At 42.4% G+C, this 24,367-nt stretch overlaps 1 protein-coding gene and 1 long non-coding RNA gene across 2 annotated transcripts in view; both read left to right on the forward strand.

Moving 5' to 3' along the window:
- The first annotated feature begins 371 nt into the window (after positions 1–371).
- On the forward strand, positions 372–6,011 carry LOC123741765 (uncharacterized). The gene is made up of 3 exons (XR_006769355.1): positions 372–433; positions 5,542–5,658; positions 5,940–6,011. It is a non-coding gene; the product is annotated as an uncharacterized lncRNA (long non-coding RNA).
- Positions 6,012–6,161: 150 nt separating this feature from the next.
- LOC123741767 (NACHT, LRR and PYD domains-containing protein 12-like) overlaps positions 6,162–24,367 on the forward strand; it is a gene marked incomplete at its 5' end in the record, with an annotated part of 98,487 nt that continues 80,281 nt past the window's right edge. The window contains 5 exons of the mRNA XM_045715951.1: positions 6,162–6,381; positions 6,768–8,562; positions 11,636–11,809; positions 12,915–13,088; positions 14,499–14,672. Coding sequence (XP_045571907.1) covers positions 6,162–6,381; positions 6,768–8,562; positions 11,636–11,809; positions 12,915–13,088; positions 14,499–14,672 — 2,537 coding nt within the window. The remainder of the gene's footprint in view (positions 6,382–6,767; positions 8,563–11,635; positions 11,810–12,914; positions 13,089–14,498; positions 14,673–24,367) is intronic.

The following is a 24,367-nucleotide window of genomic DNA, read 5'->3' on the forward strand; positions in this document are numbered from 1 at the left end:
ATTGACCTTCAATAAATAGTTGTCACTGTGTTAACCACAACCAACATGCTGGATCTCTGTTTAGTTGTCACTGTGTTGACCACAACCAACATGCTGGATCTCTGTTTAGTTGTCACTGTGTTAACCACAACCAACATGTTGGATCACTGTTTAGTTGTCACTGTGTTAACCACAACCAACATGCTGGATCTCTGTTTAGTTGTCACTGTGTTGACCACAACCAACATGCTGGATCTCTGTTTAGGGGTCAGTGCTCTAAAATGAGTCTCTCTGGGAAGAGAGAGGAGGGGGACCCTGCCTCTAAAATGAGTCTCTCTGGGGAGAGAGAGGAGGGGGGCCCTGCCTCTAAAATGAGTCTCTCTGGGGAGAGAGAGGAGGGGGGCCCTGCCTTTAAAATACATCTCTCTGGGGGACATGACACCAAAGCTAAGAGGTGAGATAACAATTTTATGAAGAATTTATTAAGTTTATTTCCAATATAAATAGCTATCTTAGATGAATGCACTTACTGTAAATCTCTCTGGATAAGAGCATCTGCTAAATCAGGGGTTCTCAATCCGGGGTCTGTGGAGGTACTGCAGGGGTTCCACGGCACCCTGACTGTACTCGTTGCAATGTAAGACATTTGATAGAATTTTCACATGATACGACCACTTTGCCTACTCTTAATTATTGCCTAATATAATGGAATGCATCGGTTTTTAACTAATTGTGATGGTTGTTACAAGCAGAATTTTGACAATATTACCGTTATATCAACACACTCTTCACACCCGTTTAACAACGATAAATAGCTTTGGCATAGTAGGCATCAAGTCCCTTGCCAATAATGTTTTCTACAACGTTTTCATCGAACACATATTACGCCCTAGATGCCTTCAATTGCCCAATTTGTAGCCATGCCCAATTTAGGATTGTTTTTAACAACGTGATGTTGTGCTCCAAAGGGAGAACTTGAAATAACATGATGAAGATAATTAAATAATCAAAAGATAAATGTGTTTGTTTTACGCTCTTAGAAAAGAAGGTTCCTTATAGAACCAAAAAGGCTTCTATCACTTCCTTAATATATGGAACCACTAAAAGTGATATATATTTGTGGGTTCAGTGAAGAAGAACCTCTAGAGTTCTGATCAATGAAAGGTTAATGTTTAGAGGATATGAACCCAGCAGCCCTCCAGTGGTCAGATCAATTCCTCCCGTTTTTTCCAGTGCCTGGACCGGGATATAAACCAGCCACCTTTCGACCACAGGTCCAACTCCTGCCACAGCTCCAACTCCTTAGCCGCTGGGCGAAAACCTGAGTTAATCTTCAGAAATTAGCATAAATTAATCTGCCAAAATGAAGACAAAATGCTTTGGAGACATACATGGTATCACTTGTTATACATAAGTATTATACATAAATCATTGCCAAAAGCACAAGACATACTGTTGCATGTAGGTCTACATTATTTATGGATTTATCAAATATCAAAACATTATTTTTAACTACTACAAAGCATTTACATGTGGAGCAGGAACTACTGACTCGCTGCATTATTCTATAGTATTATCAAGACACCTGCTGTTAACTCTTAACTACTTAGGACAGCTCACGAGGTGTCCTAAATATCTGCCGACTAGGTGGGACTAGAGACTTCATGCATGGCTTTAATTTATACACATAAGTGTAAAATGTCTTTATTCTCAGCACTTATATGACCAATTCTCTACTCTGAGACGCTTTGTGGATACAGGCCTAGATCTCAAAATATTGTTATAAAAAAAGTTGAATGTTTGCTTATTAACATAAGAATAAAAAATGAATATTACTAATGTAACCCATTGTAAAGAGTGGGTTTAGTTGATTGTGTTGCACTGCTCATGTCCGCGTTCTGCGTTCTGGAACTGCCCGCCGCGTCCCCGTACTGAACTGTCCGCGTCCACGTCCGGTGTGGCGCCAAGCATATTGTCTGGTTACGCGCAGAGTGGACTGAGGTGATCTTGGGGAACAACGATGGAGTTCGCTACAGTGTTGAGATGCCAAAATTTATTGTTCAATTTGCTTTTTGCTTTAAGGTCAGGGACAGTATGTTTGTAGCCAGATCCTTTTCACTCACTATCCTTGTTTAATTTTGTGGTTCACCTGATTCGTCATCATCATTGAGACAGATGAACGACCTGCTAGTTATCCTAGCTAGTCGGTACAGCTAGGTAAGCTAGCTAGCTACTCTACCAGCAGCATCCTAGTTATCCTAGCTAGTTGGTACAGCTAGGTAAGCTAGCTAGCTAGCTACTCTACCAACAGCATCCTAGTTATCCTAGCTAGTCGGTACAGCTAGGTAAGATAGCTAGCTAGCTACTCTACCAGCAGCATCCTAGTTATCCTAGCTAGTCGGTACAGTTAGGTAAGCTAGCTAGCTACTCTACCAGCAGCATCCTAGTTATCCTAACTAGTCGGTACAGCTAGGTAAGCTAGCTAGCTAGCTACTCTACCAGCAAAATCCTAGTTATCTTATCCCCCCTCTCTCGTTGACGGATGCTGGCTACCTCTGTCCGGTTCTCCTCTCTTCACTAGATGGACGGTAACTTTAATGTTTAACCCCTCTGTGTCCATTGACCAATCTTTTGAATATTATTTTCGGGGCGCCTCAAGTAGGCTGGGCACATTCCATTTTTTTTTATTCTCAGCTGCCTCACCAATGTCTGTAAGTAAATTAATAACTTTTAATTGCTAAATATTTTCAAAAGATGGCAGCATAAGACCACGAAACATCAGTTATATGCTAACATTACATGCAGCAATATGATTGACATAAAATAGCATGCAACCACAGACTATATGTCCCATGATTTTCTAAAATGGTCACTCATTACTTTAGTTAGCTATATATCTCGTATTAGGGCTGTGTTGCTTTTGGGAGAGCAACAAAATAGTCACTATAGCAGGTATTGAACCCCGGGTAAATGATCACTACTCAGAACTTCAACCTCAGTATACATGCATTATAAAAAATCATCTTAATATCTGATATTGTGAGTAAACAACCTCGGAACAGAAAAGATGACCGCGTCTTCCAGCCCGCCAATAAATTACATAATTCAACCCTCCCGGTTAGTAAATTTACCTCAACATTTTACCTTTAAATTAAATTTACCTCAACATGCCCCTGGCTTGCTCGAGAAGGCAGAGCAGGTCGATGCTGGTTGATGAATTAGAGAATGAATGTACTGGGAAAATACGTTTTTCTCGACCAGAGGTGACTGAATTAATGTTCAGGCTTAATGATAATCGTTTTACACTGCTCAAAAAAATAAAGGGAACACTTAAACAACACAATGGAACTCCAAGTCAATCACACTTCTGTGAAATCAAACTGTCCACTTAGGAAGCAACACTGATTGACAATACATTTCACATGCTGTTGTGCAAATGGAAAAGACAACAGGTGGAAATTATAGGCAATTAGCAAGACACCCCCAATAAAGGAGTGGTTCTGCAGGTGGGGACCACAGACCACTTCTCAGTTCCTATGCTTCCTGGCTGATGTTTTGGTCACTTTTGAATGCTGGCGGTGCTTTCACTCTAGTGGTAGCATGAGACGGAGTCTACAACCCACACAAGTGGCTCAGGTAGTGCAGCTCATCCAGGATGGCACATCAATGCGAGCGGTGGCAAGAAGGTTTGCTGTGTCTGTCAGCGTAGTGTCCAGAGCATGGAGGCACTACCAGGAGACAGGCCAGTACATCAGGAGACGTGGAGGAGGCCGTAGGAGGGCAACAACCCAGCAGCAGGACCGCTACCTCCGCCTTTGTGCAAGGAGGAGCAGGAGAAGCACTGCCAGAGCCCTGCAAAATGACCTCCAGCTGGCCACAAATGTGCATGTGTCTGCTCAAACGGTCAGAAACGGACTCCATGAGGGTGGTATGAGGGCCCGACGTCCACAGGTGGGGGTTGTGCTTACAGCCCAACACCGTGCAGGACGTTTGGCATTTGCCAGAGAACACCAAGATTGGCAAATTTGCCACTGGCGCCCTGTGCTCTTCACAGATGAAAGCAGGTTCACACTGAGCATGTGACAGACGTGACAGAGTCTGGAGACGCCGTGGAGAACGTTCTGCTGCCTGCAACATCCTCCAGCATGACCGGTTTGGCGGTGGGTCAGTCATGGTGTGGGGTGGCATTTCTTTGGGGTGCCACACAGCCCTCCATGTGCTCGCCAGAGGTAGCCTGACTGCCATTAGGTACCGAGATGAGATCCTCAGACCCCTTGTGAGACCATATGCTGGTGCGGTTGGCCCTGGGTTCCTCCTAATGCAAGACAATGCTAGACCTCATGTGGCTGGAGTGTGTCAGCAGTTCCTGCAAGAGGAAGGCATTGATGCTATGGACTGGCCCGCCCGTTCCCCAGACCTGAATCCAATTGAGCACATCTGGGACATCATGTCTCGCTTCATCCACCAACGCCACGTTGCACCACAGACTGTCCAGGAGTTGGCGGATGCCTTAGTCCAGGTCTGGGAGGAGATCCCTCAGGAGACCATCCGCCACCTCATCAGGAGCATGCCCAGGCGTTGTAGGGAGGTCATACAGGCACGTGGAGGCCACACACACTATTGAGCCTCATTTTGACTTATTTAAAGGACATTACATCAAAGTTGGATCAGGCTGTAGTGTGGTTTTCCACTTTAATTTTGAGTGTGACTCCAAATCCAGACCTCCTTGGGTTGATAAATTGGATTTCCATAGATTATTTTTGTGTGGTTTTGTTGTCAGCACATTCAACTATTTAAAGAAAAAAGTTTTTAATAAGATTATTTCATTCATTCAGATCTAGGATGTGTTGTTTAAGTGTTCCCTTTATTTTTTTGAGTAGTATATTAATGAAGTGTAAAACATGAACATAAAAACAGATAATAATAAACATGAATCATCGTTATATTACTTCACAGTAATCTGTTAAATGCTTTTTCAGTCCTTCCTCTTGCGTTAGCAGTGTGGAAAGGGACAGAAAGAAGCGTGGGGAGTGGTGGTGCATCCAGGGAGAAAACTAAACTAATATTCTGAAATATCATTGTGGTCTTATGTTCCCATCTATTGGAATTATTTAGCAACTGCAGTAGTGCTGAAAATATGTGTTATTCCTTACTAAAGTAGTAATTACTCAGAATTACTAGTTAATTTTATCACTTACAATCATAAAATAACAATTTATAGCATAACAAACAATTAAACTGACATAAACCAAAAACACCACACATTTAGTTAAATTGAGCCACATTTGAGAGTGAGGCAGATATATAGCATTTTGAAAAAGAAATGAATACATCAAGTGATAGATTATAAACAAATACATGTCTGTCATTGAACAACCCCATGCCATGATTAGATAGTGAAAAAACACCAATCTCTTTCATAATTTCTTTTAAAAATAAAAGCTAATTTACGAACATTTCTGTAAAGTGATATGTTGTGTTTTGGAATGAAACTATTCTTATGTTTCCCATCTGAGCTCAGAGTAGATGAGATATGTAATGTTTGTCTCTGTTGTGTTGAAGTCCAATCAAGCAGGAGAGACCAGCCTCCCCTGTACCCAGCTGTGTGTCCATGAAGAGTGACAGGTCTATGGGTCTACCTATAAAGTTTAGAGAGGGAGACTTTTCTACTGAACAAAGGTAAGAAGAACTCATGGGTCATGGTCAGTGAGTTAAACAACACTGTCTCTAGTCATTTCTCCTCTCCCATTTTCCCATTTCATGTTGTTGTTTTCATAATCTACAGGATTATCCTTTTATCCATTTCATAGTCCTTTTGATAGTCCTGTGTGTGTGTGTGTGTGTGTGTGTGTGTGTGTGTGTGTGTGTGTGTGTGTGTGTGTGTGTGTGTGTGTGTGTGTGTGTGTGTGTGTGTGTGTACTCCCTGGATGAGGAGATGTAATCTCATGTTTTGTCCACAGAAACCAACAGGAGAGATCAGAGTCAGAGATTCTCAGTGGTCAGTCTTCCCAGAGTCATCAAACAGACCTGGCCTCCATATTCAGTGTATGTGGTCCTGTTATGTACATTTGTTTTTGTTTACCTCAATCAAGTTGACCTGTCAATCATTCATTAATGTGTTAATGAGAAAGCATTTCTTCTCTTGCTTAACTTATTTACTTGATTTATTTCAGTTGCTTGAAGAGAATGTTATTACATTTGTGAAGAACGAGCTGAAGATGTTCAAGAGGATTCTTTGTCCAGAACTCCCAGAAGGCTTTGAGAGTCAGAAGCAGGATAAGGAAGTGGTGGATGCTGAAGATGAGAAGCAGGAGAGCAGTGCCAGAGAGGGGGCTCTGAAGATCACACTGCACGTCCTGAGGAAAATGAACCAGAAGGAGCTTGCTGACACACTGGAGAACTGTAAGATCTGTCTGCCTCATGTTAAATGCTGTTTTATAACATTTAAAAGCTGTAGCTAAAGTACAGCTAAAGCAGCTGTGTAACTCAATGATATTGTAGCAGCCTTAACACAACACCTAGTGACCTCATCAAGTAGCAGCAGGGATGTGTTGTGGTGATTAATTTAGACAGAGGGAGAGAGACAACATTAATAATACCATCATTAATACCAATAATAATATAATCAGTCACACCAGTCTGTAATGCATTATGAAAATATTTACACATTTATACAGTCAGTTAAGAGAAGAAAATATTATAATTTAAAACTTTAAAACAGTCCTACAATACTGTAGACATTAAAACAAACGTAATATTAATATCCTCTGTGTTATTTCTTCATTCAGATGAACTTGCTGTGATTTGCCAACGTGAACTCAAATCTAATCTAAAGAAGAAGTTTCAATGTGTATTTGAGGGGATCGCTCAACAAGGAAACCCAACACTTCTCAATAAGATCTACACAGAGCTCTACATCACAGAGGGTGGAACAGGAGAGGTCAATAATGAACATGAGCTGAGACAGATTGAGACAACAACCAGGAAACAAGCAAGACCAGAGACTGCAGTCAAATGTAATGACATCTTCAAACCCTTAACTGGACAAGACAAACTTATCAGAACTGTTCTGACAAAGGGAGTCGCTGGCATTGGAAAAACAGTCTCTGTGCAGAAGTTCATTCTGGACTGGGCTGAAGCAAAAGCAAATCAGGATGTCCAATTTGTATTTTCATTCCCTTTTCGGGAGCTGAATTTGATGAAAGAGGACAAACACACTTTGCTTGAACTTCTCAATCACTTCTCAATGGAAACCAAACATTCAAGAATCTCCAACTACGACAAGTACAAAGTTCTGTTCATCTTTGATGGTCTGGATGAGTGCCGACTGCCCCTAGACTTCCAGAAGAACAAGATCTGTTGTGACGTCACAGAGGCAACCTCAGTGGATGTTCTGCTGACAAATCTCATCAAGGGAAATCTGCTTCCCTCTGCTCTCCTCTGGATAACTACTCGACCTGCAGCAGCCAATAAGATCCCTTCAGGGTGTGTTGACCAGGTAACAGAGGTACGAGGGTTCAATGACCCACAGAAGGAGGAGTACTTCAGGAAGAGATTCAGTGATGAGGACCTGGCCAGCAGAATCATCTCACACATGAAGACATCAAGGAGCCTCCACATCATGTGCCACATTCCAGTCTTCTGTTGGATTTCTGCAACAGTCCTCGAACACATGCTGAAACATAAGACAGAAGAGATGCCCAAGACTCTGACTGAGATGTACACACACCTTGTGGTGTTTCATACCAAACAGAAGAATGAAAAGTATCTTGGGAAAGAAGAAACAGGTCCACACTGGAATAAAGAGAGCATTCTGTCACTGGGAAAACTGGCTTTTCAACAGCTTGTGAAGGGCAATCTGATTTTCTATGAAGAAGACCTGAAAGAGGCTGGCATTGATGTCAATGAATCCTCAGTGTACTCAGGATTGTGCACACAGCTCTTTAAAGAGGAATGTGGGCTGTACCAGGACAAGGCATACTGCTTCGTGCATCTGAGCATTCAGGAGTTTCTGGCTGCTGTATATGTGTTCCTCTCATTCATCAACAACAATGAGAATCTAATGGACAAACCTAAATCAATGTCCAGGAACTTTTTTGCACTGTTAATTAGAGATACGTCTAAAGTTACTGTTTACAAGAGTGCTGTGGATAAAGCCTTACAAAGTGAGACGGGAAACCTGGACCTGTTCCTCCGCTTCCTTCTGGGCCTCTCACTGGAGTCCAATCAGAAGCACTTACGAGGTCTACTGACAAAGACAAGAAGCAGCTCAAAGTCCCATGAAGAAACAGTCAAGTACATCAAGGAGAAGATCAGGGAGAAACTCTCTCCAGAGAGGAGCATCAATCTGTTCCACTGTCTGAATGAACTGAATGACCATTCTCTAGTGGAGGAGATCCAAAGCTACCTGAGATCAGGAAGTCTCACAAAACCCAACCTGTCACCTGCACAGTGGTCAGCTCTGGTCTTTGTGTTGCTGACTTCAGAAAAGGAGCTGGATGTGATTGACCTGAAGAAATACTCCCGATCAGAGGAAGGTCTTCTGAGGCTGCTGCCAGTGGTCAAAGCCTCCAGAGCTGCTCTGTGAGTAAATAAAATTACATTTAAGTACTAATAATGAGGAAGAAATATTAAGTTTAGAGAAATGTATATATTATATAATGTATATGATATATTATATTGAAAAACATAGTGAATCAATACATTGATGTTCACATTAGTAAAACCAAAAAGACCATACTGTCACGTCCTGACCATATACTTAGGTTTTTTTGTATTATATTTGGTCAGGACGTGGCAGTTATGTTTGGTTATGGTATAGTGGGGTTGTGAGTGTTGGGGTAGGTTCTAGGTTAGGTATTTCTATGTGGAGTTTAGTGAGTGTATGTTTGTTTGGTTAATTGGGGTTGGGACTCTCAGTTGAAGGCAGGTGTTGTCTATCTGCCTTTGATTGAGAGTCCCATATAGTGGGGTGTGTTTGTGTTTGATTTTTGTGGGTAATTGTATTTTGCACTGTGTTTCGTTTCACCTGTGAAACTGTCACCTTTCTCCTTTGCGTGTTTATTTTGTTTTGTCGTTTCCATCTAAAATAAAGATGATGTGGAACAGTCAACCTGCTGCGTATTGGTCATCGAGTGATTTCGACATATCTTCCGATGAGGGAGAATACGAGGAACGTGACAGAATTACCCACCGACAACGGACCAAGCAGCAGAGGAAGGAGCAGCACAAGGAGAGGCACCAGGAGAAAGGCTATCTGGAGTCATGGACTTGGGAGGAAATCCTGGACGGGAAAGGACCATGGACTCAAGCTGGGGATTATCGCCGCCCACAGTGGGAGATCGAGGCGGCGAGAGCTGAGAGGCGCTGGTATGAGGAGAGGGAGCGCAACGGACACGGGAGGCAGCCCCACAATTTTTTTTGGGGGGGCACACGGGGAGATTGGCGGAGTCAGGTGGTAGACCTAAGCCAACTCCCCGTGCTTACCGGAAGCAGCGTGGTACTGGTAAGACACCGTGTTATGCTGTGGAGCGCACGGTGTCCCCAGTGCACGTTCAAAGCCCGGTGCGCTACATACCAGCCCCCGCAAGTGCCATGCGAGTGCAGGCATCGAGCCAGGGCGGATGGTGCCAGCTCAGCGCGTCTGGTCTCCAGTGCGCCTCCTCGGTCCAGGTTATCCTGCGCCGGCGTTGCGCACTGTGTCTCCAGAGCGCTGGGAGGGTCCAGTTCGCCCAATGCCTGCTCTCCGCCCGTGCCGGGCCAAAGTGGGCATTCAGCCTGGAGTATGGGTAAAGAGTGTCCGTACCAGAACTCCAGTGCTCCCCCACAGCCCGGTTTATCCTGTGCCTCCTCCTCGGACCAGGCCTCCAGTGGGTCTCCCCATCCTGGTTCATCCTGTGCCACCTCCCAGGACCAGGCCTTCAGTGGGTCTCCCCATCCTGGTTCATCCTGTGCCACCTCCCAGGACCAGGCCTCCAGTGGGTCTCCCCATCCTGGTCCGTCCTGTGCCACCTCCTCGGACCAGGCCTCCAGTGGGTCTCCCCATCCTGGTTCATCCTGTGCCACCTCCCAGGACCAGGCCTTCAGTGGGTCTCCCCATCCTGGTTCATCCTGTGCCACCTCCCAGGACCAGGCCTCCAGTGGGTCTCCCCATCCTGGTCCGTCCTGTGCCACCTCCCAGGACCAGGCCTCCAGTGGGTCTCCCCATCCTGGTCCGTCCTGTGCCACCTCCTCGGACCAGGCCTCCAGTGGGTCTCCCCATCCTGGTTCGTCCTGTGCCACCTCCCAGGACCAGGTCTTCAGTGGGTCTCCCCAGCCTGGTGAGTCCTGTGCCACCTCCCAGGACCAGGCCTTCAGTGGGTCTCCCCATCCTGGTTCATCCTGTGCCACCTCCCAGGACCAGGCCTTCAGTGGGTCTCCCCAGCCTGGTGAGTCCTGTGCCACCTCCCAGGACCAGGCCTTCAGTGGGTCTCCCCATCCTGGTTCATCCTGTGCCACCTCCCAGGACCAGGCCTTCAGTGGGTCTCCCCAGCCTGGTGAGTCCTGTGCCTGTGCCCAGGGCCAGGCATCCATCATGTCTCCCCAGCCTGGTGAATCCTGGGTCAGGGCTGTCGGAGGATCCGACACCGGGGTGCGGACCAGAGTATCCGACAACCTCTTGCGACCCGGGACTGAGGGGAGCTGCCTGTGACCCAGAACCGGGTGAGTCTGGTCACAATTCTAAAATAAAGTTGATTAACTATGACTGTGATGATTCTGCCTACAACCCAGAACCGAAGGAGTCTGCTTACAGCCTGGGACCGACGGAGTCGGCCCACGAACCAGAACCAAAGAAGTCTGCCTACTGTCCTAAGCCCAACAGGTCTGTCTACGGTCTGTTGGACAGTAGGCCAGAACCGGAGCCACCTCCAATAGAGGTGGGTTGGGGAGGGGGTGTAGCACTGTGCCGTCGTTGACGGCAGCCACCCTCCCTTCCCTCCCTTTAGTTAGGAGGTTAATTGTGTGTTGTTCTTTTTTGTTTTGTTTTGTTTTTTCTGTTGGTTTTGTGCATTCAGTGTATGCACCTTTAGGGGGGGTAATGTCACGTCCTGACCATATACTTAGGTTTTTTTGTATTATATTTGGTCAGGACGTGGCAGTTATGTTTGGTTATGGTATAGTGGGGTTGTGAGTGTTGGGGTAGGTTCTAGGTTAGGTATTTCTATGTGGAGTTTAGTGAGTGTATGTTTGTTTGGTTAATTGGGGTTGGGACTCTCAGTTGAAGGCAGGTGTTGTCTATCTGCCTTTGATTGAGAGTCCCATATAGTGGGGTGTGTTTGTGTTTGATTTTTGTGGGTAATTGTATTTTGCACTGTGTTTCGTTTCACCTGTGAAACTGTCACCTTTCTCCTTTGCGTGTTTATTTTGTTTTGTCGTTTCCATCTAAAATAAAGATGATGTGGAACAGTCAACCTGCTGCGTATTGGTCATCGAGTGATTTCGACATATCTTCCGATGAGGGAGAATACGAGGAACGTGACACATACAATTCTAGGAGACTGAAGATCAATCTAAATGTTGTTTGAGAGAATAAACCAAATGCATCTGCCATTGTCCTTCTTCACTGCTTGTGTTAAATGAACAGTGTGTTTGTGAAGTCATGATGATCTCTTTGCAGGCTGTCAGGCTGTGGAGTCACAGAGGAAGGCTGTGCTTCTCTGGTCTCAGCGCTGAGGTCAAACCCCTCACACCTGAGAGAGCTGGACCTGAGTAACAATGACCTGAAGGATTCAGGAGTGAAGCTGCTCTCTGCTGGACTGGGGAATCCCCACTGTAAACTGGAGACTCTGAGGTCAGTATTCCTGTAGTTGGTCAACAAGTGATAACTGTTCACCAGATCCACATGTGTTTACCAGGCACACATTGTCCACACCATGTGTATTTGGGACAGTGAAGCTTACAGTTTTACATTTCCGGCATTTTGGGTTTGTGATAGAATGTTTCATATTAGGTGACAGTCCAGAATGTAACCTTTTATTTGACGGTAATGGTGAGAGGTTAGTATGTTTCTCTTTGGCCTCTGTATCTCTTGTGGTGGAAAGGGACACTTGAAGTCAATCTTAAATTATTTAATTAATTAAATTAATCATTGTTTATTGTCAGCAGGCTTTTGAGGTTCCAACCAACTCAATGCACCATGGTCAATCAGGAGCTCTTCCTGAGCAGTCCCAGCAGTTGTCTTATATATACGGCTAATTAATCATTACCGTTATGTTTCATTCATGTGACAGACCAACACGTCACGGGGCTTCTTCTCTCTAAGCTGAGACCTTGAAACTGAGATATCTTTCATTCCTTCTCAAAACAAGGGGTGGGCTTACTGCCAAATTGCAGTTACTGATAATGAGGATTTGTTCAGTCAACCACTTGCATGAACACTGAAATAGGTTTATAGAACAGCTCATGAATGGAACGCAGAAATGAGTTATAAGAGAAGCACAAACATTAAAATTCCCATTACACTCTCTCACTAATTATTATTAATGATTCATTCATGATTTTTCTTAATTGTGGCAGTCAGAATTACTTTAATAGTGTTTATAAACTAGTTATCTACTCATCATCCACCATTCTGTTACTTTTGGGCAAAACACAACCAAATCAAGCTTGATGTAGTCATTGTGTGCAAGTTAATATGGGACCAAATACTATGGTTTTGACTACGTCAATACACTTAAATAAATAATAACACTATAAGTGAATTGGTTTCTATTGACAAGCAATATTCTGATCATTTGTTATTCATATGTAATTTATAATAATGATACATTAATTTATAAATAGACATGGCAGGTTTCAGGACACTGATGTATCTGAAAATATAGAAAAATATACTGCCACTATTTTCACTACCAAAGAATAGCAGTGTGATTTTAAAATGATTTTACACTTTACAGGCTGTCAGGATGTCTAGTCACAGAGGAAGGCTGTGCTTCTCTGGTGTCAGCTCTGTGGTCAAACCCCTCACATCTGAGAGAGCTGGATCTGAGTAACAATGACCTGAAGGATTCAGGAGTGGAGCTGCTCTCTGCTGGACTGGGGAATCCCCACTGTAAGCTGGAGACTCTGAGGTCAGTATTCCTGTAGTTGGTCAACAAGTGATAACTGTTCACCAGATCCACATGTGTTTACCAGACACACATAGTCCACACCATATGTGTTTGGACAGTGAAGCTTACTGTTACAAATTTGGTGCTATGCTCCAGCATTTTGGATTTGAGATAGAATGTTTCATATTAGGTGACAGTACAGAATGTAACCTTTTATTTGAGGTTAATGGTGAGAGGTTAGCATGTTTTGTTGTAGCCTCTGTTATTGGTAATGGTGAGAGGTTAGCATGTTTTGTTGTAGCCTCTGTTATTGGTAATGGTGAGAGGTTAGCGTGTTTTGTTGTAGCCTCTGTTATTGGTAATGGTGAGAGGTTAGCATGTTTTGTTGTAGCCTCTGTTATTGGTAATGGTGAGAGGTTAGCATGTTTTGTTGTAGCCTCTGTTATTGGTAATGGTGAGAGGTTAGCATGTTTTGTTGTAGCCTCTGTTATTGGTAATGGTGAGAGGTTAGCATGTTTTGTTGTAGCCTCTGTTATTGGTAATGGTGAGAGGTTAGCATGTTTTGTTGTAGCCTCTGTTATTGGTAATGGTGAGAGGTTAGCATGTTTTGTTGTAGCCTCTGTTATTGGTAATGGTGAGAGGTTAGCATGTTTTGTTGTAGCCTCTGTTATTGGTAATGGTGAGAGGTTAGCATGTTTTGTTGTAGCCTCAGTAACTTTCTCACTCATTATTATTAATGATTCATTCATGATCTTTCTCAATCAAGGCATCATCAGGACTAATTTAGTAGTGTTTAGAAACATGTTGTCTACTCACTTAAACAGATAATTACACCAGTCATCATCACCGAAACATAACCAAAATTAACTGCAAATGCAACCAGGAAGTTTACGACCAAATACTATGCTTTGACTACTTTAATACAATATAAGTGAATTGGTAAGAATACTCATGACTTCTCCAAATAGGGGGACTAGATGCATAAAGTGCTTTTATTAATAAACGTGAAACAGATACCTATTAAAATATCCTCGAATAAAAAGGTGAGATTATATACTGTCACCTCATTTAAATCATTTGATCTGAAATCCAAAATGTTGGAGTATGGAGCCACATTTAAAATGTTAACTTCACTGACAAAATAGATATGGTGTGGACTGTATACTCAATACAATCTAAATCTGATACCTCACTGTCTGTCTTTTGACTGATACTGCTTTTTAAACTGGTCTGGTCAGTCTACTCAAATATTTGTACTATACATGATTCTATCTGCAGGCAATACCTCGATCATTTGTCATTTCTAATAATGAAACATACATGTTTTAATAGATATGGCATGTTTCAGGTTACTGATGTATCTGAATATGTTCAAAAAAATACTGCCACTATTTTCACCACTGTGTTTTTAAAAGATTTGACTCTTGGCAGGCTGTCAGGCTGTCTAGTCACAGAGGAAAGCTGTGCTTCTCTGGTCTCAGCTCTGAGGTCAAACCCCTCACACCTGAGAGAGCTGGACCTGAGAAACAATGACCTGAAGGATTCAGGAGTGAAGCTGCTCTCTGCTGGACTGGGGAATCCCCACTGTAAACTGGAGACTCTGAGGTCAGTATTCCTGTAGTTGGTCAACAAGTGATAACTGTTCACCAGATCCACATGTGTTTACCAGACACACATAGTCCACACCATATGTGTTTGGACAGTGAAGCTTACAGTTTTAAATGTGGTGCTATGCTCCAGCATTTTGGATTTGAGATACAATGTTTCATATTAGGAGACAGTACAGAATGTCACCTTTTATTTGAGGGTATTTTCATGCATATCTGTTTCACCATTTAGATATGAAAGCACTTCATGTATCTAGAAGTCTTAATTATTTGGACAAATTCTTTTAGTCATAAGTTTATTATTTGGTCCCATGTTCCATGCCTGCAGTGATTACATCAAGCTTGTGATTCTACTAACTTGTTGAATGCATTTACAGTTTGTTTTAGTTGTGTTTTGGATGACGTTTTTCCTAATAGAAACTGAATGGTGAATAATGTCCTGTCATTTTGGAGTCACTTCACTTGTATTGTCAGTAAGAATATAAGATGTTTCTGAACACTTCTACATTCATGTGGATGCTACCATGATTATGAATAATCATGAATGAATCGAGAATGATGATGAATGACAAAGTTACAGAGGTACAAGGATCATACCCCCTCTGTTATTGGTAATGGTGAGAGGTTAGCATGTTTTGTTGTAGCCTCTGTTATTGGTAATGGTGAGAGGTTAGCATGTTTTGTTGTAGCCTCTGTTATTGGTAATGGTGAGAGGTTAGCATGTTTTGTTGTAGCCTCTGTTATTGGTAATGGTGAGAGGTTAGCATGTTTTGTTGTAGTCTATGTTATTGGTAATGGTGAGAGGTTAGCATGTTTTGTTGTAGCCTCTGTTATTGGTAATGGTGAGAGGTTAGCATGTTTTGTTGTAGCCTCTGTTATTGGTAATGGTGAGAGGTTAGCATGTTTTGTTGTAGCCTCTGTTATTGGTAATGGTGAGAGGTTAGCATGTTTTGTTGTAGTCTATGTTATTGGTAATGGTGAGAGGTTAGCATGTTTTGTTGTAGTCTCTGTTATTTGTAATGGTGAGAGGTTAGCATGTTTTGTTGTAGCCTCTGTTATTGGTAATGGTGAGAGGTTAGCATGTTTTGTTGTAGCCTCTGTTAGTGGTAATGGTGAGAGGTTAGCATGTTTTGTTGTAGCCTCTGTTATTGGTAATGGTGAGAGGTTAGCATGTTTTGTTGTAGCCTCTGTTATTGGTAATGGTGAGAGGTTAGCATGTTTTGTTGTAGCCTCTGTTATTGGTAATGGTGAGAGGTTAGCATGTTTTGTTGTATCCTCTGTTATTGGTAATGGTGAGAGGTTAGCATGTTTTGTTGTAGCCTCTGTTATTGGTAATGGTGAGAGGTTAGCATGTTTTGTTGTAGCCTCTGTTATTGGTAATGGCGAGAGGTTAGCATGTTTTGTTGTAGCCTCTGTTATTGGTATGGCGAGAGGTTAGCATGTTTTGTTGTAGCCTCTGTAACTTACTCACAATTTTTCATGATTAATTCATGATTTTTCTTAATCATGGCACCAGGATTACATTAGTAGTGTTTAGAAACATGTTATCTACTCACTTAGACAGAAAATGACTCCGGTCATCATCCACCATTCAGTTTTTATTGGGCAAAACACAACCCAAAACAAACTGCAAACGCAACCAACAAGTGGGACTTGATACTAAAATCTGACTGCTTTAATACACTATGTTAATTGGTTAGAATACTTATGACTTCTTCAAATAGGGGGACTAGATACATGAAGTGCTTTCAATTCGAAACTTGAAACATATGTCTTAAAATATCCTCAAATAAAAGGTGACGTTATATACTGTCACCTCATATGAAACATTTGATCTTTATTTCAAAATGCTGGACTATAGAGCCACATTTAAAATGTTTGCTTCACTGCCAAAATAGATATGGTGTGGACTGTATACTCAATACAATCTAAATATGATACCTCACTGTCTGTCTTTTGACTGATACTGCTTTTTAAACTGGTCTGGTCAGTCTACTCAAATATTTGTCCTATAAATTAAAGCACTACTTTGATCATTTGTAATTTTCTAACGTGATACATTAATTTCTGAATAGATATGGCAGGTTTCAGGACACTGATGTATCTGAATATGTTGAAATAATATACTGCCCCTATTTTCACCACCAAAGAATAGCAGTGTGATTTTAATATGATTTGACTCTTTGCAGGCTGTCAGGCTGTCTAGTCACAGAGGAAGGCTGTGCTTCTCTGGTCTCAGCTCTGAGGTCAAACCCCTCACACCTGAGAGAGCTGGACCTGAGCTACAATCACCCAGGAGACTCAGGAGTCAGACTGCTCTCTGCTGGACTGGAGGATCCACAATGCAGACTGGAGAAACTCAAGTATGTAGAGGGTTTATGTCAATGTTCATATCAGACATGTTTGACTAGTTAAGGCTAGTTAAGACAAACAGTCTTACCACCACTTGGACAAAGGTGGGTGTGTGTGGGTGTGTGTGGGTGTGTGTGGGTGTGTGTGGGTGTGTGTGGGTGTGTGTGGGTGTGTGTGGGTGTGTGTGGGTGTGTGTGTGTGTGTGTGTGTGTGTGTGTGTGTGTCACTCAATGACTGTCTGTTCTTCTGCTTACCGCTACAGTGTGGAACATGGTGGAGAGAACACAATGAAACCTGGGCTTAGAAAATGTGAGTGTTGACTGCTGTGAAGAATATGACTAAGAATAAATCTTAATTCAAGTTAAGTCAAAGACCACCATCATTACTTACTTGGTCATATTAAATATCAGCTGTAGTTCTACAGAAGCAGAGATCAGGGACAACAAAGTTTACAAAGAGTTGCTTTGACAATGTTTGTGTCTGTATATTTAATGGGAATAAGTGTGTTTTATATTACCCCACAGTTTAACATTTGATCATTCAACAAGTCTCTTCTCTTTTTGATACCTAGAAACATCTACATTAAATGAATTAGTGAAAAGTGAGTTAACATTCTAATGTAAATGATGATGATTTCTAATATTGTGTCTGGTTTCATCCATCAGATGTCTGTGATCTCACACTGGACCTAAACACAGTAAACAGACACCTCTCTCTGTCTGAGGAGAACAGAAAGGTGACATGTAGGAGAGAGGAGCAGCCGTATCCTGATCACCCAGAGAGATTTGAGGACTATGAACAGGTGCTGTGTAGAGAGGGTCTGACTGGGCGCTGTTACTGGGAGGCAGAGTGGAGAGGGGGAGGGGCTAGAATAGGAGTGACATATAAAGGAATCAACAGGAGAGGAAGGGGTAATGACTGTCTGATTGGTTACAATGACAAGTCCTGGAGTCTGATCTGCTATGACAAAAGTTACTCTGCCAGGCACAATAATAATCTCACTACCATAGACATCCCCTCCTCCAGCTCCCACAGAGTAGGAGTGTATCTGGACTGGCCAGCCGGCACTCTGTCCTACTATAGAGTCTCCTCTGACACACTGACCCACCTGTACACATTCACCTCCACATTCACTGAGCCCCTCTATCCAGGGTTTAGGGTTTGGGATGTCAACGACTACTCCTCAGTGTCCCTGTGTCATGATGTTTCACTCTAATCGTGTGTTTTATGTTTGATCAGAATATGACATTTAAATACATGGAGTAACACACACCAGTTTGGGCCAGTTTATTCCTGTAAGTAGTAACTCTGTCTCTTTCTGTGATCCTGAAAGAACAGTTTAGATGCGCCACAACCACTGGACACACACACACACACACACACTTGACACACACACTGGACACACACACACACTGGACACACACACACACACTGGACACACACACACTTGACACACACACTGGACACATACACACACTGGACACACACACACACACACTGGACACACACACAGACACTCAGACACACACACACACACACACACACACACACACACACACACACACACACACACACACACACACACACAAAGACACACACACACTGGACACACATACACACTGCAATGGAACATGATAATTGTATGTGTCCACATAACTGAGTATGTGTCCTATTATAATGTCCGGTTCTTGGGAGTAAAATCCTGAGTTGCCAACCAGCTGTCCGACTAACCCAACAAAAAAAAGAAAAACAGATGAATCTACAGACACGGATGGTTTACTTACTGTTGAAGTAGAGGCTAGTGCTCTGACTGGAATCCGTGCAACACTGGAAAAGTTGTGTGAGGAGGTAGCAGGGCTGAGGGGGAGTTTGGAGTTCAGCCAGAGTGAAATTCTCACGCTCCAAGGAGAGAACAAGGCACTCACAGCCAAGATAAAAATACACGATTCCAACATGGATTGTCTACTCAGGGAAAATAGGGTGATGAAGGTGTCGCTGCTAGATATACAAAGTCGTAGCGTGGTTGAAAATCTATTTTTTTCTAGGATTCCTGAGGACGCATCCAATAATCCAGAGGGCGCGATCAGAGAATTCATGCAATCTGCCTTGAAACTCCCTATAGAGAAAACAAGGTGGCTTTCCACCGAGTACACAGACTTGGAGCTCGAAGCGACAAGACCAATGGTCCCAGACCGATCATCACAAAATTTGAACGCTACCAACAAAAGGAGCTGATCAAAAGCAGGGGAAGGGAACTTAAAGGGACCAAATTCGGTCTCAATTACCAATTTCCAAGTGAGATAAACGAACGTCATAAGAGAATGTATCCGGTTCAGAGGCAACAGAGGGAGAAGGGTATGCGTGCCTTTCTCCTTGTGGACAAACTCTTTATAGATAGACAGCTATTCCGAGACAGCTCCATAACACCGTGACTGTACTAAATTCTACAGGGACTTCAGGTTGCGAAAAAAAGAAAGTATGGGAACTGTAAAAATATCTGAACACTACGAAGTGGATATTAACACACACGTACATGCTCGCTTACACATAAGGACTTATACATACACACATACACAACTGATCTTGCTCTCTTCTCTCACTCTTTTCTCTTCTCTTCTCTCTCTCTCACTATTGTCGAGAACTGTTTTATCATTTAACATGTTTGTTGTTTGTCTATCTTTTTTATGTATTTGTCTACAAGTTTATATATATATTTACAACAAGCAAGGGGAAGATACCAGAATAGGGTCATTGGGGAATAATAACATATTGTATAGAATACATTTGTACTTTAGCGAAGCCGTCTCTAGAGTAATGCAAGGTTTCTTTCATGATCATATGAAATGTCAATTGCTATGGAATAAATAGATACAAATAAAAAATACATGGAAATGCTGGGATGTGTTTTTCAATGATGTTAAAGTAAATTATGATGCAACTATGATGGTGATTCGATATGGTGTGGTGGTTCATTTCTGTATTACCAGATGAGGAGAGACAAACTTCACACACCAGTCAGAGTTATACTTAAACTACGTCTTTAATAATACCCCCTGTGTGATCAGTTGGTAGAGCATGGTGTTTGCAACGCCATGCATGTTGTGGGTTCGATTCCCACGGGGGACCAGTACGGAAAAAATGTATGAAATGTATGCACTCACTACTGTAAGTCGCTCTGGATAAGAGCGTCTGCTAAATGACTAAAATGTAAAATGTAATAAGAGCTTTGCAATAGCACACACATCCCATCCCCGTCACCAAATGTGGTGATAATTTCTGTATTACCAAATAAGGAGAGATACACTTCACACACCAGTCAGAGTTATACTTAAACTACATCTTTAATAATAAAAGCTTTGCATTAGCACTGACTTTCAACGATTCGCCATTTCTAATGAACCGTTGAGAGTGTCAATACAATGGCTACTGAGATCTTTTATAGCAAAGATCCACCCCCCTAGTCGACATGACAAACCGCAGATATTAAGAACAGTTCACAAAGGAAGACTTTTACTTGAGAGAGGAGTATCCCATAGCCAGATAGCATTCACTATAAATTATCGTTCAGTTTGGTCCCTATGACAAGGTTCTAATCTCGTTCCTGGTACTTCATAGTACAAAACCACCAACTCATCCAATGGCATAAATCAATTGTCAACTCTAGATACTCCCATCTCAAGTAAACCCCCTCTTGACCCCACTCCTGGACAAGGTCACTGGGGGGAGTGAGCCTCTAGGTCATACACTATCCTAGGATAAGTGTAACATCAGAGAGGACATGCAATGGTTCCAGACACTGCCATACACCTTCCCCCAATAGAAAAGGAGGGAGTGACTTGCGCACAGACATTGTGGAGACCAGTAATTGGTTCCTCATTAATCACGTCATCCCTTCACGTGATTTAACAGATACATTCACATATGAAGACAATGTTCCATCCTGTCCTCTTCCCTTTCTGATATTCTGCATAGCACCAAGGACATTTGAAAGACAAGCCTGACCTCTCCCCTCTCTGGGCCCCAAGTGACTGAGCCCCAGCTGAGGGAAGAAGTACCACTGCCAACACCAGAGACCAAAGGGATACATTCTAATAACAAGTATATTACATAAGCATATTATGCAGATAAGACATCTTAATTATCTATGTTACCCAACTAATTCTGATTCCACATTCCCCTCTCAAGGGACTCCGTCCCTTCTGGAGAATCAGAACAGTAACATGGTACCTTACTAACAGTAGTTGCATAGTATATGAATTATTAAAATAAAAAAATACATAATGAAAATTGAAAGAAAATAGTGAAACAAATCCCTTCAAAGTCGAGTACCTTATTTCCATGTAAGATTTCTCCCTTCAGAAACTGAGTTTACAACCTTTATACTACAAGACAGACTTGCATATGTTTAATCATACAGAATAATATATTGTTGAGTAAAATACAAAAAAACAGAACATAGAAATACTCCCTAAATTACAGGAGAACCAGTGTCTAAACACAGTCCTCATCACAACAGATAGGACAGTCATCCCTCTGAGTCCTCATGCTCAGAATTGGGTTCCCCACCATTAGAGATGTAGTCAGGAATAGGGACTAGGTCAGGGAAATCATTCATATACTGTGAACCCTCCCTATCTACACTGTCCAGTGAGAATATTTCCCTGTGTTAACCTGATTGTCATCCATCAATCTCAGATTCTTCATCTACACCTACTTGATTTGCAAGCAAGGGCATAGTAAGAACAACATCAACCACTTTATTAACCTGTTATGGCTAGGGGGCAGTATTTTCACGGCCGGATAAAAAACGTACCCGATTTAATCTGATTATTACTCCTGCCCAGAAACTACAATATGCATATAATTATTAGCTTTGGATAGAAAACACTCCAAAGTTTCTAAAACTGTTTGAATGGTGTCTGTGAGTATAACAGAACTCATTTGGCAGGCCAAAACCTGAGAAGATTCTGTACAGGAAGTACCCTGTCTGACCATTTCTTGGCCTTCTTGATTATCTCTATCCAATACAGGGGATCTCTGCTGTTACGTGACACTTCCTACGGCTCCCATGGGCTCTCAGAAGGCGGCAAAAAGCTGAATCGTGGCTTTGCAGGCCCTGGTTGAAAAACAGTAGCGCGTTTGGATAGTGGCCGGTCACAGTACTATGAGACTGAGGCGCGTGCACGAGTCGACTCCATGTTTTTATTCTTTCGTCTTTGAACGAAAACCACCACTCCCGGTCGGAATATTATCGCTTTTTACGAGAAAAATGGCATAAAAATAGATTTTAAACAGCGGTTGACATGCTTCGAAGTACGGTAATGGAATATTTAGAATTTTTTTGTCACGAAATGCGTCGTGAGCGTGACCCTTATTTACACTTCGGATAGTGTCTTGAACGCATACGAACAAAACGCCGCTATTTGGATATAACTATGGATTATTTGGGACCAAACCAACATTTGTTATTGAAGTAGCAGTCCTGGGAGTGCATTCTGACGAAGAACACCAAAGGTAATCAAACTTTTCTAATAGTAAATCGGAGTTTGGTCAGGGCTAAACTTGGTGGGTGTCAAAATAGCTAGCCGTGATGGCTGGGCTATCTACTCAGAATATTGCAAAATGTGCTTTCACCGAAAAGCTATTTTAAAATCGGACACCTCGATTGCACAAAGGAGTTCTGTATCTATAATTCTTAAAATAATTGTTATGTTTTTTGTGAACGTTTATCGTGAGTAATTTAGTAAATTCACCGGAATTGTTCGGTGGGAATGCTAGTTCTGAATGTCACATGCTAATGTAAAAAGCTGTTTTTTATATAAATATGAACTTGATTGAACAAAACATGCATGTATTGTATAACATAATGTCCTAGGCGTGTCATCTGATGAAGATCATCAAAGGTTAGTGCTGCATTTAGCTGTGGTTTTGTTTTTTGTGACATTATATGCTAGCTTGAAAAATGGGTGTCTGATTATTTCTGGCTGGGTACTCTGCTGACATAATCTAATGTTTTGCTTTCTCTGTAAAGCCTTTTTGAAATCGGACAGTGTGGTTAGATAAAGGAGAGTCTTGTCTTTAAAATGCTGTAAAATAGTCATATGTTTGAAAAATGGAAGTTTTTGTATTTTTGAGGAATTTCTAATTCGCGCCACGCCTATCATTGGATATTGGAGCAGGTGTTCCGCTAGCGGAACGTCTAGATGTAAGAGGTTAAACAATTTCTTCACACAAATGATAATTAGCAACAGAGCAATCAGTAATATTAGACCATAGATGAGCCAGTGGAAAATAGTCGCTCCCCAAGCACCAAACACTGACTGAACCCACCCTAACGGATTCCAGTCGATGTCAGGCTGGTGTTCCCTATCGAGAACACCACTAAGCTCCTTCAAATGTTCCACTACATTAGTTTAATTTTAATCTCCCTGGGGTATGAATGTACAGCAGTGATCTCCTATAATTTGACACACCCCTCCTTCACGTGCTAGCAACATGTCAAGTGCCACCCTATTTTGGGTTGCCATGAGTCGAGTGGCTTGCAACTCTGGTCTTATCATAGAAAACCCTGCAGTGGTCAAATTTACCAGGGATTCCAAATGATATCCTAGCCTATCCAACTCATGTGCATTCTCCGATGCCCCATACCAGGGGATTAAACCGCGCCAGAACTTCTCCAATTTCAAGGATCGTCGCGAGTTACTGGGGACATAATTGGATTGCGAGATGCCCCTCTTAATTCGTCTTAACCTGCTTGGAATGGAGGAATTAGTTTTATGCATTACCACAAGGGAGATGTTTAGTTTACCAAAAATACAGCACCCTGTCCAATTTGTTGGTAGGTAGAGGTAGGCATTATCACCACAGATCCAATAATGATCAGTAAATGTTGCTGAGCCAAATTGATGAGGAGAACGATCGTCAGTTTCCACATCAATAATTGTGTGCCCCACCCTCAGTCTAATGGGGTTTCCAGAGCTGCATGTTCCCTTCTTCCAGCTACATCCTATTGGGAAAACACTATAATTGACACCTGTTGACATTCCCAGATAGGATTCATTAAATTGTGGTATTGAAATATTGCTTGGGTTGTGACAATGACAGGTCCTAAATGGGGTTCGCCGGGGTTGGACTTGAATAGGTTCTGGTACACGAGATCTAGGTTCTAAGATGATTCTACTGCACCAATGTGAACAATCAAATCCCCCCCGTAAATCTTTTGTTGATGACAAATTACCATTAATGCATTTATCCCTCAGTGTTCTACCTAGTGAGTGTTGACCCCCTGTGTTCTCATTGGACAAGAGCACTTCTAGTGCACATAGAGTGCCATTAATGATG

The sequence above is a fragment of the Salmo salar genome, chromosome ssa03, assembly GCF_905237065.1.
Source record: "Salmo salar chromosome ssa03, Ssal_v3.1, whole genome shotgun sequence".
Taxonomy (NCBI): Eukaryota; Metazoa; Chordata; class Actinopteri; order Salmoniformes; family Salmonidae; genus Salmo; species Salmo salar.